Here is a 17,643-nt window from a genome sequence, read left to right on the forward strand (position 1 = left end):
GCTCCTGCTGACAGAGTCCAAATAACAGTGTTCCAACAACATGGAATATAATCTGTACTGCATATTTTAACATGATTTGTTTGCTATAGGAATTAAATGCACATACACTAAATGTAGAGGAATACATCCACCCCTCCCCACCCTTAGGTTTTAGTTACATTTCTTATCTGTAAAATGGGCTGTGGTGAGGCTTACTGAGAAAACAGAAAAGAGCAGTTGGCATGTAGGAGACTGAAAATTGCATTTCCCCCCTTTGCTAAATCTGAAGAGATATTTACATTGTTGGTAGTCCATTTTGGAGGCGGAGTTGGGAGGAGGAAGGAAAGTAAAAGTAGTAGATGCCTCCAATTACAATGACAGTCAGAAGGACCATTTGATTTATAATAAAGTAAAAATCAAAATTAAGAGGCAATTATAAATCAGAGACATTCTGCAGTGGGGGAGAAGGGAGTAGGATCAAAACAAGGGAGGAAAGAGCACAAGGGACCATGATGATGGTTCATGGGTGAACTGATGGTGGGAATTTTAAGGGGATTATAACCAAGACGAGAAAGCACACATTGTACAAAAATGAAGAAGGATGTAAAGTATATAAAATAAAATTAAAAAAATAAAAATAAAATATAAATACCCGTTTGATGCTGCTCCAAAGCAAATCTACTTATGAGGTGCAGGCAAGCTATAGCCAATTTGATACTAATGTTGAATAAAGAGCTAGGTGCATATTGGAGAATTCAAAATTCATTCATAATTAGGAGAATGAGAAATTATATATACCCACAAAATTCCCAAGCCTGATTAAAATATGATTCCTTAGCATTTGGCTTCATAAAAGATATAAGAATTTATGTGACATTAACTCATATTTTCTCTGATAATAATTGTAGACTGTTTTCTTCAGTGACATTGTGCTTTTAATATAAAAGGATGAAGGGCCTCCCCGGTGGCACAGAGGTTGAGCGCTGGGCTGCAAAGCTGCCAGCGGCCTCTGCAGCGCCGACTCGATCCCCGGCCGCTGGGCGAGGGTCCCACATGGTGTGCAGCCCTCTCCTGCCGCCCACTGCTCCCCTCAGCAGTGTACTTCGTCAGTCTGCCTGTTCTGCTCCCTGCTCTGGCTCTGGAGAATCCTCTCACCCTCCCGTGCTTCTGACTGTACCCAGTGCTTGTATAAATAAATAAATAAATCTTTTTAAAAAATTATATATAAAAAGGATGAATTTATGAATTTCAGATATAGTTTGGCTATTTCCCGAAGACCACAGTTAATATTTAATCAGGTCAGATAACTTATAATTAGACCTTTAATGCTGCCTCTTGCACTGGACTTTCAGCAGCTTGCAAAGGGGGCTATACCACATGTGTAGTCCATATTAGATAATGTGGAATGCTGTAAGAATCAGGGCAGAGATACTTGCCGGCTTCCCATGGAAAGATTCATAACCATGGCATGAATATGTAGTGTTGAATAGGGTACTTCTTGGTGAGAAAACAGATAAATAGTCACACATGGGAAAATACTGTAGTTTCTGCCTACAATAATCACCCCAGTGACTTCATGTTATGGGCTTTGTGTTATGTGAGGGTCATAAAGCTATCAAAAAGTGCCAGAGGGCCTCTTTGAAATAGTTTCTATTTATTTTGAAAGGTCCATTGAAAGTGAATAAAGGTTTAAGTCACAACAGTGTGTTAATCATTTCAGAAAGATTAGGCCTGAATTCACTCTTGCCGAAGAGAGCTCTTAATTTTTTTAGGATACTGATATATTTTTTTCTCTGAAAGATTTTCCATAATTTGGGAAAAAGAATTCTTGACTGTAGTTCTCAATTTTCAACAGGGAGGGCTTCAATAAAATTATTCACTCTTTCACACATTCATTTAGCCAATAGTTGAGCGCCAGCTCAGCAATAGGCTACAAGCTGTATGTCACACAGTGTGACCCAAAAAGTCCAAAACACATTGGAGTTTTAAGAACCTCTGACGCAAGGCGAAGGGAAACACAGGCTTATTGTGCAAATAACTGAAGCTACGGAACCAGATGCTTTCTCCTTCCCCCTGGCTGGTCTCTCCCCAGGAAGAAGCAGTAATCTTCTAACCAGACTTTAGGCCTCCATTCTCCAGATCTGTCAACCTCATATGGCCATGACATTTGTCTTCATAAATGCAAAGTTGGCTCAGAAATCCTGAACAGGGCACGTGAAACCCTGTGTGATGTGGCTCTACCCCAGCCTCAGGGATTCACTCATGCCTCCTCGCTGAGCTCACAGTCCTTTCTCTTCCTCTGAGCCTGTGTCGATGCAGAGGCCTCTACCTGGAATGCCCTTTTCCCTCTCTTGTCTGCTTGTGAACTTCTATCCCCCTCCTTAGGGCTCTATTAGCAGGTCCCCTTTTTAGTGTCACCCTCATGGATCCCTCCCTCAAAGCTGGGTTTATTTCTACCTAGCACAGAGCTGGGTAATGTGGACAGAAGTGCCAGCTTCTTGCCCTCTTTCTTTGTGCTGCTGTGATTCCTAAGCCCTCCACTCAGTCTCTGTCTGTGTTATCTTTTTTTTTTAATTAATATATTATATTTTATATAATTCTTATATCATTTTTCATTTTTGCACAATGTATGCATTTTCATCTTGGTTATATTCCCCATACAATTCCCACCCCCCTTATTTTGACCCTAATTCCTCCTCTCCTCTTTTAAAACTTCATTTAGTATCTGTGAGCTCCCTGGAAGGATAACTATGTTTTCCTCATTTTTATGTCCCAAGGAAAGTGTCTGGCACCGAGCAGACTAATCAACGACAAATTTTTACTGATACAAATAGAAAATGGGGGGGGGGATCTTGTTGGTGGTACCACACTACAAAGCTATCTGCAGCAACCGCAGATTGAGTTTGATCTCTGGCCATGGAGCTACGCACATGGTGCAGCAGGCTTCTCCTGATTCACCCGCTGCTCCCCTTAGCAGTGTATATAAGTAGATCTGCCTGTTCTGCTCCCCACTCTGTCTCTGGTGAATTTTCTCATGCACCCGCCCCCCCCACCCATGCCACATCTCTAACCTGCACCCCAGCTCTTGTATGCATAAATAAATAAATCTTAAAAAAAGGGAGAAAGGAAGAGTAATGAAAGGCACTGGTTAGTTTCTATGAAACTGAATGTGTTAACCTATTGTTTCTTCTTAAATGGTGCACTTGGAACTTGCAGATTATTCAAATAACCTAACCATTTCTCACACTGATGAAACATAATAGAAGAATTGGGATAAGAATGAACTCAGTCTCCAACCTCTACTGCTAGCTGGGTGACTTGAAGAATGTTATATAACCTCTCTGTTCCTCAGTTTCCTCATCTGTAAAATGGAAAATGATAATTGTAATTACTCCACAATGTCGTTAATACACATAATTTAACATATGCAAAGTATATCTGCTATTGAAGTAAACACTTCCTTTAGTACTATAGATATTATTAACTTATTTATGAAACTATGGTGTTAGAACATTATTAATAACCTTACATAATAAAATATTAAAAGCTTTGGATCTATTTTTCAAACTTTCTACCTACCAACAAACCCATCTTACTTACTTACAAAATTTTAATGATCTATGGAATCCAAAAGTCTGGGAATCACTGCTTCCAGTAATATAGAACTCTAAAATGGTCATTATCCTCTGACTGGGTTTCTTATCCTTCAAATAAGAGCCTGGAGTCTGGAGTCAAAACAGTCCCAGTGACATGAGACCTAGCACCCCTATAAACAGAAATCAGCAAAGTGGAACTATCAGAGGAAAGAATGCCTGCCTTGGAGTAAGGCAGGTTGGAGTTGGTAATAGGGAGATGACAGAGGTTGGAAAATCAGGATCCCTCCTAACAGAGAGCTGAGAGCATGCGGAATGATCACCAGGGTGATGCTCAAAGATCTGTAATGTTCCATGGAACAAGCTAAACCTTTTGAGGAAAACCCTACTGTCATCAGCATTCTATATGCTGCTGATTGGTCTTATTCATTTGAGTCAAGAGCTGGTATAAAAATTTTACTACTTAAGCATAATTCTGAGATGGAAAAGACAGGTGTTTATGCATCACATAAACAAAGAGACAAAGTAATACACTCATTATGCTTAGGTTTCAGTATTACTTAAAATAGGAGTGTCCAGAAAAAAAAAAAACACGCAAAGAAAGGATCTTTAATATAAATCTTTAGAGTTTTTCTAACACATTCTTTCTTGAATCATATAAATAATGAATTAATGTGTCTATTTCTTTAGGCAGAGACCTCCTTACATCAGCAATAGTTAAATATACAGTTTAAAGAAAACAATGTCCTGACAGCAACATAAAACCAATGGAAGAACCGAGAAATTAAGTCTTCCCTCATCCCAAATCCCTTTTGATATTATATGCAGGAAGATCCACCTTGAGAACTCTGTTTGCTAAATGGAGTATATCCAGTACCAAGCACAGTGCCTAAAATACATTGGACTCACCATGAATATGCTATTTAGCACTAAGGGAAGGGAAGGAAGCCAACATTTCTTGGAGACCTACTATGAATAAAGTCCCACAAGAAGTTATACTCACATATGTATCACCAAAATTTTCATACTTTTCCTTGATATGGAAAGTAAGAGAAATGAAGTTTACCAGTATGACACAGGTCTAGGGTGAAAGATAAATTTTATAGACTTCAGTCCTCTTGTCAGGTCACTCCAAAATTTATAAACCAACAGTCATCCTTGAATCTAACTCAAGATAATTTCCAACAGTGTCCTTAGCTTATTCTTGATGTGACATTTTAAAATTTCAAGTTCTACTTGGCCAGCTTGACTGGCTTTTATTTAATGTCCCTTAGACCACACAGTATAATAGAAAGAGAATAAATGAACTCTTTCTCAACAGAATTTGTACTCAAAGGAAAGAGATCTGAACTCCAGGATCTGGATCCTACTTATTAGGTATTTCTGGCAAACATGTCCTAAATCTCTTTGCAAACAGTTATATTTTAAATTTGGCTATTTGCAAAATGAAAGGGCTGGAACAGGTGATTAATGCACTTACATCAAACACTTTGTGAATACGAAACTCTTTGCTTGGTGCTAGAGTTATAAAAATATCCAAGAGAGAATAAAACCAAACCCTTGCCTTTGAAGAGATCCCAGACAATTGAGGCAAAATTTTATGCTATCTGAAAGATTCTGTTTAGTTCAAAAAATGGTATGAATCTATGCCCTGGGAATACAAATGTCATTATACTAACTCTGTAACCGTAATTTCAAAGTATGTTTGTTATCTCGGATCAGTTGCAAGCTCCCAAATAAAATGTAAAAGCATGTGGCACACAGGAAAATTATATTAGGTCTCAATGACAAGTGGTTATAACAACTATAATGAAGAAACAGGCTATTTCTAAAAAAACCTTTCCCTCCAAATCTCACTTCAGCACCCGAACAGTAGGAGACCTTATTGTTTCCATTACCCATTTTTATTTCTGGTTCTACTGATGAAGTACAATATTTGAACAATATTGTAGTTCAAATGGTGAGATTACAGCCAGCAAAGTAGGCTACGAAATCAGACACCCTACCATACCTGACACTGGGAACAAATTCAAGTATATTTATTTTATTGGACTGTTTGAATTTATTACATGTTGCACATAATTTCCTGTCTCATTTCTTTAGTGCTTGTGGAATTTACATCCGGGTGTCTTAGGTTATCATACTCCTTCCTTCCTTTGACCCAATATTTAGGCCAATAGACTGAATGGACTTAGAGCAAATCCCCAGACAAAAATTGAAGGGGAAAATACCCAAAGCTTTAGTTAGAGAATGGCAGAAACTTTGGAAAAAAATCTGAAAAAGCAATGAAGATGAAAATGGAAACTCTGTGAAAATTAATGTAGTGTAGAATTGGCGAACATACTACTTATTTCTTTAAACAAATAGAAGAAAGAACCCGCTTATGAGGTGCACCCAAATAATTCACAGGTGGTGAAACTATTAGAGTCCTGCAATTTCTTGCCTCAGAAGTGGAATAAATCTTCTGTATTATAAATGGCACATGCTCACACAAAGCATTTTTCTGCTATTCCCTTTCTCTCCACTACCTCCCTTTTCCATGCAACAGGCCTTTTTGGTTTTATCATAATGAATTTATCTAAATAAGAATGTTAGAGAAAAATCTAATGAGGAAAAGAGATGCACCCTACTATGAATGTCAGAAATGTCATTGCAAATGGAATATGTTTGTTTTTTGCATGGATTATGCTTATTGCAAAGTAAGCACAATATACTAGAAATACAGAAGATGGAGGTCTGCCAGCTCTATGCCCCAATAACTGTGGGGTCTACCACGAAAGCTCCCTAGATGCGGATATGCATAATTTATGGTAATTCTCACAATGATAAGAATTTGCTTTGAAAAAAAAATTTTTTCCCTGAAGAATTTATATTAGCAAAGAGACTGTTTTAGTTTGTTTTGCTACATATTGTTTAGAGATAATAAACTATGGGATGTCCATATGATTATGGACTCTGGGAAAACTTGTGGTTCAGAGTCAAATGCTGACTGATGATATCCATGAAGATAACACATAAACAGTCTGTGGGGAGTCCCAACTTACATTATATGTGGATAAGACAGCTAAAAAGCATTATCTAAACAAGAACAGAGAGTTACTTACCAGGTTGAATCAACTTGGGGGCAATTCAAGACAATAATGTCCTAAAACATATAGTGTTGTAAATGAATGTTACCTCAATTTAAAGAAAATGATTTTTTAAAAAGTAAGTAAAAGGAAGAATGCAGACAGAGGGGGAAATATAGATTAAATTGAAGGACTGGATCTCAATGAAGAAAAGATATAAAAATTTGAGAAAATAAATGATAGGTAGTGATAATACCCACTACAGAAGTATTTCTTACAGAAGTTTTTTTTTTTTTAATTAAAAATAACTCCACCACAAGTCTATTGGATCCCTTCCATGTCTTCCTCTTTACCCTTTCTCTCCCCTCTTGGTGGAGGGTGGTAACGTACACCTGAGGAGGTGTATTCCTATACCTCAGAAAACACATATGGCATTGTAAACCAATGTTACCTCAGTTAGGGAAGAAAAAAAAAAAAAAACATTGTCACAAATTAAAGAAGCCAAAAATCCTCAACAATAAAATATCCAAAGCACCAAACTTCTTATTGCAGTACAGGATCTTAATTTTCCATGGACCTTTGTTGTGTTGGGTACGCAGTTGGTGATAGATAAATGATTTTCACAGGAATGAAAGTAATCACTTTGGAGATTATAAAGCACTCCTACATCTAAGACTGCATTTGCTTTTCACCACATTCTGGTAAGTTAGGCAGAACGGACAACAGTACATGAATGAGGAGACAAAAAGCTTAAGTAGTTCTGTTCTAGAAGATTCCAACTGTTTACCACAGCCTTATTTCTCTTGGTTTCTTTCCTCATTTCTTATTGCTTCATTCTCTCCTAAGTGCTATGTTTGAAAATGAACACGGAACCATTTACCTATTTTTCCTGCAGGGCTGACTCAAGCCCCCAATTACTTAGTACACTCTGGGTATACTGTAAGTTGCAAAACTATAAGGATTAAAGCACCTTTAAGGATAACATGGCATCTTCTTCCTTCACTTTTCCCACACAAATGAAAGTAATATGAGTACTTCTAAGTAAGTGTGAGCATGCACTGCATCTAAATTGGAAGCATATTTCATTTTAAAAGGTTTTCAGTATAACAAACAACTTTCTCCCAAATCTCAGTGCTTTAGCATAACAAAGTATGATTTTTTTTTTTTTTTGGTAGCATTTGGTTTATAAAGGCTTTTGTGTTAGAAAGATATATTTAGTTAAATTAATGTTCACAGATATATTTCTGTGAAAGTGACAGAGTGGGCCTCTGCTCCCTGTTGTCATGGAGGGACTGAGGCCTTCCCATTGGTGTCTTTGCAACTCCCTAGTGTCTTGAAGTTCTCTACTGTATTGCCTGCATCCCAAAGGCAGGTAAAGAGAGAGTACTTGGTGGTTGCAGGATTAAGTGGGAGCGATAAAGCCTAGAAGTATCATATGTCTCTCCCAATTATTTTCATTGGCCACATCTCTGGTCAATCACATGCCACCATTTAATCACACAGAAGCCTGGGAAATATAGCTTGTGTCTTAGTAAAAGGAATGAATGAGTGTAGGTGAATTCATAACTTTATCTCTGCTAATATGAAAATTTATTATTACTGCTCCTCCCTGGTGTTGCAGGGGTTAAAGTCTCAGCGCTATCAAGCTACTGCCAGCCACTGCAGCAAGAGTTTGATCCCTGCTCAGGGAGGTGGCCCACATGGTGTAGCAGACCTCTCCTCTCTTGCCTGCTGCTCGCCTCAGCAGAGAATTTCAGTCAGTCTGCCTGTTCTGTTCTCCACTCTGTCTCTGGTGAATCCTCTCACCTCCTGCACCTCTGGTCTATATCCCAGTTTTTATATGCATGAATACATTTTAAAAAAAGAAACAGTTTAAAAAAATAAAATTTATAAGTACTTTCCAGTTTTACAAAACTGTGACTAATATAATCATTTTTTTCCCCTGAGAACATGTTTTTAATCAAAGGAAAACTACTTGAAAACTAAATGGATTTTAAATGATACAAAACATGCAAAATTCATTCTCATTAACAAAGATAAAATAGAATTGTTGTTCAATGGTTGTTCATTAAGTGAATGTGTATATATATATATATATATATATATGATACAAAATACGTACACACACATATAATATATATGATACAAAATACACTCTTTGTGTTTTTAGGGGTGTTGACTTAGCTACCAAATCCAGAATTCATGGAATTCTTCATATGTGTAAAGGAGGTGCACATTTTCCTTTCCTACTTTAAATTCTTTTTACATATTTTTGTTATGCTATTTTTATTCATCCATTTAGTCATTCATCTAACTACATTTATTGGGATCTATTTACCAGACATTGTGATAGAGGTAGGAGGAACAAGTAACTCCTGTTGTCACCCCAACTCTGTGGAGCAGACAAAATGTGAAATGCAATATGGATGTCTAATGACAGAAATGCGAAGAAACAACAGAACTAGAAGAAATTATTTTTAAAACACTGTAAAAATTAAATTAATTCTTTCTGCTTACAATGGACAATTACTACATGCTGACTGTACAGGTAGCTATACAAGGTGGTCAAATCCAGAAATTAGGATATTTCTTCTAACAAGGTCACAGAAGTTACTGAGATAAGAGATATGTCTATGACTGGAATAGAAGCCATTAGTATCTATAGGGAAATATTCTAGCTGATTTAAAACACAGAACCTCTGGAAAAAAACAAAAGTCAGCAGTCACTATTGGCTTCAGGTAACAACCACCTACCATTGGGACATCTTCTTAACTTGATCAGAAAACTTCAAACTTCTCAGCAGAGTGGGCTCTCCAGTCAGCAAGGTCCCCAACAGGGGAAACCAGAACAGTTAAGCTTTATTCAATGTAGGTTTTAATCTTGAAGTTCGGGAATTGGGGAGATTTAGTCATTTATTTTTGAGCTCATGGAAAGAAGGGGTTGATAGCAACAGCTTACCCCAGTTAGCAGGCCGGCTCCCTGCACAGCTGTGCTGGCCTATTTCAATTAGGATCCTTTAGGACTTACATCACCTCTGGTATGCCAGTCCTAAGCTGCTCGTGAGCCAGTACTGCCAATCAAGCCCGAATTCAACCACATGGTATGGTTTTTATGATGTAGACAGAAAATGACATGAACTTGTCTCATTCTGGTGAAAACACAGTTTCAAGCCAGCTCTCTAGAAGAAGAAAATTAGTAAAAATGGCAAGACTGTAAAATTTCAATTAGACACATTTTCCTGTGATTATCTCAATGCACTTAACCAGTAGGTTATTCCTGATGATTCAAGGAATGCTCTCACTTCAAGAACAGACTGTGGTCCTCATGCAGGGGTCACTTCTGGGTCATTCTGATCATGTGGCCACAAGAAATAGTGGAATAGGCATAATGAGGAAAGGAGAGAATGAAACATATCAGAATAATCAGACATGAGAAAGTGTCATTCCTGGAACCTGAAAATAGCAAATTAAAAGCAAAGATGTCACTTGACTGAAGACACGGGACTACCTACATAAATTCAGGGAACACTGTATATGTGGAGAATTAGAGAACCATCTGCCAGCCCCTATATGTCCTCTCTGCTCTTAATTTTGTTCCTAGTTATGATGCCCATATGTACTAAGCATTCTACAGGAGCTTCAGAGGTCTACAGTACACTGTAATTTTTTGAAAGAGCTTAAAATTATATCTGAATAAGTAATAATAAAGGAGAAAACCAACACCAGGCCACGTCTCATCCAACATAATTCCTATGTAAAATTCACCAGAATAAATTGCATTTTAAAAAATGAGTAAAAGGTACAGGGGTTAATCCCAGTTTACTGATTAAAAATACACAAACTCTGAATTTAATTTTATTTTAGGATGGAAGAATGAGCTCTCTGCATTAACAAAGTGTAGTAACAACCTGCCCCAGTGTGTGCAGAGGGCTGCTCTACTATATTGATAAAGGGGAATCAACGTGTATTAACACTCATGTAAAGGCACAAATAATACATTCATTTATTCCCTCTGTCTCTAAAGTCTTCAATATCCATGTAACCTTTCAAGGGAAACTTTCCCGGTGTAACAGGATTCTTTTGTAGTTCACTAGTGACCACTATTGGACATATTTCTCTCAGCTTATAGGAAGCCACAGAACTGATGCATATGTGAATAAGAACAGGCTCAGAGTGTGGTTCTGACCAGATAGAAACACTAAATCCTGGAACCTGAGAAAACAAAAATGTCACTAACCATGTCTAGACAAGAATCTTTAAAAAACCATGAAGAAATGAATGGTCAAAGAAATGACTATGCTCTGTAGATTTCTGCGAAAAATCCTTAGGCTTGATTTAGTCAAATGAAGCATGCGAATCAAAATAAGTGTAGAACAAACAGTCAGAGAGGTATTTGTGCATGAACATGGACACACACGCACACACACACCCCCTCCCTCCCTACACACAATCTTACGGCAGGTCACAGTCTGCTGTAAATAAGGGATTTAACATTCATCGCACAAGCTAATGGTGCTTCTAGCCATCCAAGATAGATCCACTTAGATAATAGTGGAGGAGAGTGCCAGAGTGACTGAAGGGAATGGGCTATTGTGTTTGACTAGTTTCCATGTATAAATTAGTGCAGAGAAGCAAAAGAAATTCAACAGAAAAACACATGTACTTTATTATAATTCCGAGTGTTGTTCTTGCAGCTCCCACAATAGTAGGCGAAAGAGCTTAAAACCACTTAAAAGAAACAAAAAGCAAATGCAAATTTGATTAAATGCCTTTCTGACCAGAAGCGATTTGACTTCAAGTTTCGATGGACACATATGTCAATGGCCGGTCATGGTTTTGCCACATTTCTTTTGAACTAAACAATTGGGACAAAGGAGGGGGAGTGTCCTCCTTGGGAAAGATGGGGAAGATTAGGTTATGTGGCAAAATTCGACCTGAGCTTCAGGATGAAATCTCTTTATTAGACCAACTGTCCATTGTGTCTAGAGTAAAAGAGAAGTTTGTGATACATGCATGAGTGTTGTATGAAAATATGGGAGGTAATGTATAAAAGATAAAAAAAGATATAGGAATCTCATTCTTTCAGGAATAATGTTCCAAGGGGAAAGGACTTGGACAAAAATGAGGGTAAACAACACTGAGTATCTGTATACGATTCGAGAACGCTGGCATGGTACAGATGATTCTGATGTCAGTGATAGGAAGGCTGCTTTGAGGCAGAAACTGAGTTTGCCACTAAACAAACAGGATGTTTTAACTTAAGTAAGAGGGAACTTTTGAAGTTACTTAAATTAATTGTAGGAGCAAACAGCCTATTGTAAAATGTCAGAGAAGTATAAGAAAAACAAGCTTCCCAGTTCAGTTTCTCTGCCAGACAGGGTTGAACACACATCACACTTCTGGTTCTAAGTCAGCAGCTGATCTGGCTAATGGTCACTTTGTTTTAAATCAATAATTTAATTTTGGCTACAAAGCTAAAAGGGTCAGTTAAGTACATATCTCCAAGGGCCAAGAAGATGCAAAAAGGCTAAATATCTCCAACAATGACTGCAGATCAATCTATACCATTGCTTCCATCATTGCTAAACATTTTACAACCACAGGATAAAGTAAACAAGTTATATTCTCTCCATTATTTGATCTCTGGGTTCACATGTAAGCTGCTTTTTTATCTGTAAAATGGGCTTAAAATACATTATTTGTAAGGTTATTGATAAGATAGGTTGTAATGCTTTTTAAATACTGGACTGGTAGTAGGGACAGTTAGACACAATTCATGGGGGTATTACTGGTGATGTTATTACTCTGTAGAGGGATGTATGGGGGCGCTCAAGTTCTCTTTCTTTTCTAGTATAATATTCAGAATCTCAATTCATTTACATGAAGACATAAAACAAATGGGTTTGATTTCATTTTACCCTCACAATACAACTATTGTAACTTAAAACAAAATATATTTTAAGTCCTTCTGAAATAAGCAAATGCTCCTTTTTATCCCCACAAGTCCAACTATATGCCCAAATACTCATATGAAGATTTAAGATCTCAAAGAGGGTATAATACATTTACCAAATGTGTAGCAAAACAATCTATTACTGAATGGGCAAGGTTTTCCAAAGTATAATGAGATCATACTTTCTTAGGAAGATACCAAAAAAGCAATGTACCGGTAATTTGCTTTATGATGCAATGTAATGGGAAAATAGCACAGTTTTTAAAAGAGTCACAAAGTGGGAAAGACGAGGCAAACTAATGGTGTGCATATAAGTAACATGTCCCAAATGGAAAATATGAGATGCCTTTCATAATTGCTTGCTCCAGTAGTCATAATGCACACCTAAACATTCCATTTTTTCTATTCCTCCGAATAGCTGAAACTTAGTTTATTCATGCTTACACCCCAGTTTGTCTTTAAGTTTCTTTATGTCTTTAAAACTTGAAAATATATTTCTATATTTACAGCATTTACAATGTAGAACTTTGTTTTCATGGCAACAAGGATGTAAATTATTAAGGAATAGAAATATGTAAACTAATCACTGTCTGATCATTCCAACTGATGAATCTTCTTGGAGTTTTCCCATTTATACCAAATGACTTTGCTTCTCTTCTTCAAAATTATAGCACAGATTAAATTTGTCAGCCTAACCAGAACAAAACATTCCTTCACCATCAAAGATTCAACGCACCATATGCATTCATTGCATTTTTACCTTGTTCCTTCCTCGCCTTGTTACCTTCTGAGGAAGTTCTGGCATGCCACACTTGGGGCAGGGAGAGTTACAGTCACGTTTGTTTGGAATCAGTGTGTGCAAATTTTGGAATCAAACCTTCAGATGAGGTTTACTAAGCTGCCTGCCCAGAACACTCTGGTTTAAAAAAATGTGCATTGCTATTAATATTTTGAGTGTAGATTTTTTTTGGACAGTAAATGTTCATTTTCTGCCCATAAAACCAAGTATGAGTCACAACGGAACATTTACTTTGAGTCAAAAATGCAGTGTGTGCTGATGTTCAAGAGCAGAGCATCTTATCACTGTGACTGTGGAAAGCAGCCATTCGAAAAGTCATCATTTTCTTCTTCAAAAGTAGATCTGAGATCAAAGACCATAATCCTCAATTCATAAATACTAGCATTAACTTGCATCCAAAGATGACTTGCAGTAATTATGAGCTCTAATCTGGGTTGGCTGCAACGAGGCTCTCCCTGCCTCTGTACCTGGTTCTGTAGCACATGTGCACACAGAGAGAAAAATTCATAAAGGCAGGGGAAAGTCCCTCACAGACCATCCTTCAAAAAATTCCAGGAACACCACGGTGAGTGTGGTTGATTTCAGAATGTCTGTTACCCCAAATCTAAGCCTACACATCACCATTAATTCTGGCTCCTCAGCTCACAAACTCTATGCACTATCTCCCAAAGTTCATGTCTCAGTATTATCAGATACCTCTAACTCCGCAAAGTCTTGCAGAGCTTATTTGGCTTGGGAAGATGGTGCTAAAGTTCTAAATCAGTAGTTTTATTTTCTTATACGTCACGTAAATTATTTTACCTGGCGCTTGAAGATAAAGACACACACACACAGAGACACACCACCACCACCACTACCACCACCATCACCACTACTCCAACAGCACCTAAATGGCAAATAGCAACATATTGAAATGAAAAGGCATTTACCAGGAGCAGGAAAGTCAGAAAGAAGAGCGGTGTGCCAGGAGTTGCCCGACGGCAGCATTCCATGCCTGGATCCTTGCCGGAGTCCGTATCGGACACTGAATAAGCTGCTAAGTGCTCCTCTGCCTGCTGTCACATCCAGTACTGGTGCTAACACTCCAGCCCTGCCTATCAGCTTCCATCAGCCCCGCTCACATTTCCTGACCGAGGGGTGGGTGGGTGGGTGGATGGGTGGGGGGTAAGCTGAATGGAATCTGTCTTGGAGCAGGCAGCCAGCCAATCAGGTTCCTGCTAATCAGACATGCTGAATAACAAAGCCAGGGGGACAGAGAAAGTGTAACAGTGGAGCGGAAAAAGGGGGGAAAAGGACGAAAAAGAAAGTTGTGCAGAGCGTGTAGCAGAGCGAGAAAAGAAATGCAACAGATGAAGCCCGGTCCTGTGCTTTTAACAAACCTGGTTAGTTCTTTGTGAGATGCATTTCTATTTGCCATTTGCTTATGCTGATGCCTGTTTTTTTTTTTTTTTTGTAAAGTACAGTAGCTCCCTGTGACTCTGTATTGTTCCATTCAAGAGAGAAACTTAATCCCTGTCAATATATAACATATGCCATAAAGGAAAAGAACCATAGACAAAAACTGACTTAATGTGCCTTTTAAATGTGTTCTGTGCAACTGCTTTATTCCTTTTCCATAAAATTCCTCTTTATTTTCCCCCTTGACTTGAAAAAGAGAGACTATATGCATTTTTTGAACATTTCTCACTCTGCCTAAAGTGGCATAAGTTACTTGGTCTATTAATGACTTGATCTGGCAAAAAAAAAAAAAAAAAAAGCAAGTTGCTTCTTTGTAAAGTGACACATTAAACATCCAAGGCTTACTAATTTTAAAGACACAATTAGAAATTTAGATCCTTTAGTTTAAATAGAAACACATAACAAAGACTCCAGGATGAGGTGATGAGGGAGGCTGAAATTTGGGGTTGAGGAACAGCCTGGTTTTGACATACTGCCAACTCTCAACTGTCTGCTTTAGCAGGGGGAGGGAATGAAAGGATGGATTAAATCCTCAGTTAATCCCCAAACCTTTTAACCAACAGTTTAAGCCTCTTCCTTATCCACATCCTTTATCAGAGCTGCTACAATGCAGGCAAAAAGGTTGAACTGAGTTCTACCTCCTCTTCCCTTCCACTGTTGTGAGAGGTCTGGACTAAGGAGATGATCTGAGAGGTCCAGTCCAGCCATGGAGGAAGTGCTAATGAGCAGCAAAATGACAAGGCCAGTGGCAGCACAGGGAAGGTCAGGCAGCTTCCTAGGCTGGGTAACCCACCAGCATGCAAGCTTTGGCTCTATCAGAGAAGGATTTTATTAGAGATTTAGGAAAAGTGTCAAGTGTCAAACAAGGATGTCTCTCCTCTTATCTGCTAAGGAAATCATTGAATTTTTGAAAGAATGAAACAGTAAACTTAGCCTTACATTTCTGTAGGTAGGCCACCAGAAAGTGTTTTTTTGCTAGATCTTCTGATAGCCCAGCAGTATATTTGGTGGAAGTAGGAGACATTTTTGAACGAATGCTCTTTCCTTTCATTAATAAAAAATAGGCTTGACAAAGGCTTGAGACACACAAATATGGAAAACTTGATCGAATCATAACAGGCATGTGAATACAGGCAGGTTTGCACATACACATACTTGCAGTGTTGCTGTCAAAAAGGTGAGGAAAAGCAGGTTGTTCAACTTCAGGTTACTTACTTCATATGGTATTATCAATTAAGAAAGAAGAGTTTCAAAATCTCATTTTCAACCTGTTAGGGAAATCAGGTCATACAAGGATTCACTTTTTTTTCTCCCCTGGAGATATGGGTGGTATGAATTCCTAATAAAGAAGTCCTCTTCTTAAAATAAGCTTTTCTCTTTCAGGAAGAATTGTTTTACAAATCTCTCAAAAACTAGCAAATGCTCATAAGTTAGAGTATTCATACATACAGGTAAAAATGATTAACTGGTGTTATCTGAAATCCTCATCACATTAAAAATAATTGATTAAAATAAACTCATTCATAAAGTTAGGTTATGTATCTCTCTCTCTCTTTTTTAAAGATTTATTTATTTATTTTTACAAGCACTGGGTACAGTCAGAATCGCCGGAGGGTGAGAGAATTAACCAGAGACAGAGCGGAGAGCAGAGCAGGCAGACTGATGAAATACACTGCTGAGGGGAGCAGCGGGCGGGCGGGCGGGCGGGCGGGCGGGCGGCAGGAGAGGTCTGTGTGCCTATGTATCTCTCTTTAAACATTAGAGCTTTGTGTTACAGGGTTTTTGTTGTTGTTGTTATTCTAATCCGAGTCATCAGCTAATAAGTTCCACCTAGTTCTCTACAATGGAATATATTAACCAGCAACATTTCTCCCTTATCATATGCAACATCACTTCTTAGACAAATTCAAGGAGAAAACTGGGCGGAGGGAGCAGTAATAGAAGCAATGATGCTGGTGCTAAGATACAATTTGTAAAGAAATAGGAAAAAAATTCACATGATTAGAGAATAACTAGTTGCTACTTTTATGCTGGTCTAGATGCCTTTCTGCTTTGGACAAAATACTGTCTAGACATTTTGAGTCTGCCTTGGAGTCTGATGAACATGCCAGTGTAGAGCAAGACAATCACCTCGATGATGTCACCAAATACTACTGTATTTTTAATTCAAGCCCTCATGCATTTTTTGAATGACTGGAAGATACTCACCACAGTGTCCCAGGCTTCCGGTCCCTCTGCTCACAGTATTTCCTCTCCTGTCAGGGATGCCCAGAGAAATGAGGAAAAGCAATTGCACAATCAAGAATTATACACTGCAGGGTTAGCACTGAGCTTACTGTTACTTCAGATAAAAAGAGAATAAAGTCAAGTGGGGTGAGGGTGATGGGGGAAAATTTATGGGATCAGCTACTTTTGATCATTACCAAAGTTTATGTAGTAACCTTTAAAGTATCTTGAAAGTTTACAAAATGATTTTACACTCACGGTCTCATTTGACCTTTATGACTACTCTGTAAATTTGGTTAAGTACTCACCCCATTTCACACAGGTGGAAACTGAGGATCAGAGGTGTTAAGTGACCTGCCTCAGGTCTCGTTAGCTAGAGTTGGCCTTTGAGCAGGGTCTTTTGATTCTAAACCACTCTCATGTCATATATACCTGTGTATATACTTATGTATGAGTTCATGTAAGTGCGCATGCGTGCGTGCATGTATGTGCATGTGTCTGTATGTATGACATGCGTGTGTTTGGATGCATGTGTTGCAGTGGTATCACACTGCTGGGGCACGGATT

The 17,643-nt window shown here is 38.1% G+C and overlaps 1 protein-coding gene across 2 annotated transcripts in view; it reads right to left on the minus strand.

Annotated features, from left to right (window-relative positions):
* The window catches only part of ADAMTSL1 (ADAMTS like 1), a gene marked incomplete at both ends in the record, with an annotated part of 350,834 nt that extends 336,450 nt beyond the window's left edge, over positions 1-14,384 (minus strand). For both annotated transcript variants that reach the window (XM_084239275.1, XM_084239274.1), the window contains one exon: positions 14,322-14,384. In XM_084239275.1, the coding sequence (XP_084095401.1) occupies positions 14,322-14,384 (63 nt within the window). The remainder of the gene's footprint in view (positions 1-14,321) is intronic.
* Positions 14,385-17,643: the final 3,259 nt, after the last annotated feature.

The sequence above is a fragment of the Talpa europaea genome, assembly GCF_964194135.1.
Source record: "Talpa europaea genome assembly, chromosome: 7".
Classification (NCBI taxonomy): Eukaryota; Metazoa; Chordata; class Mammalia; order Eulipotyphla; family Talpidae; genus Talpa; species Talpa europaea.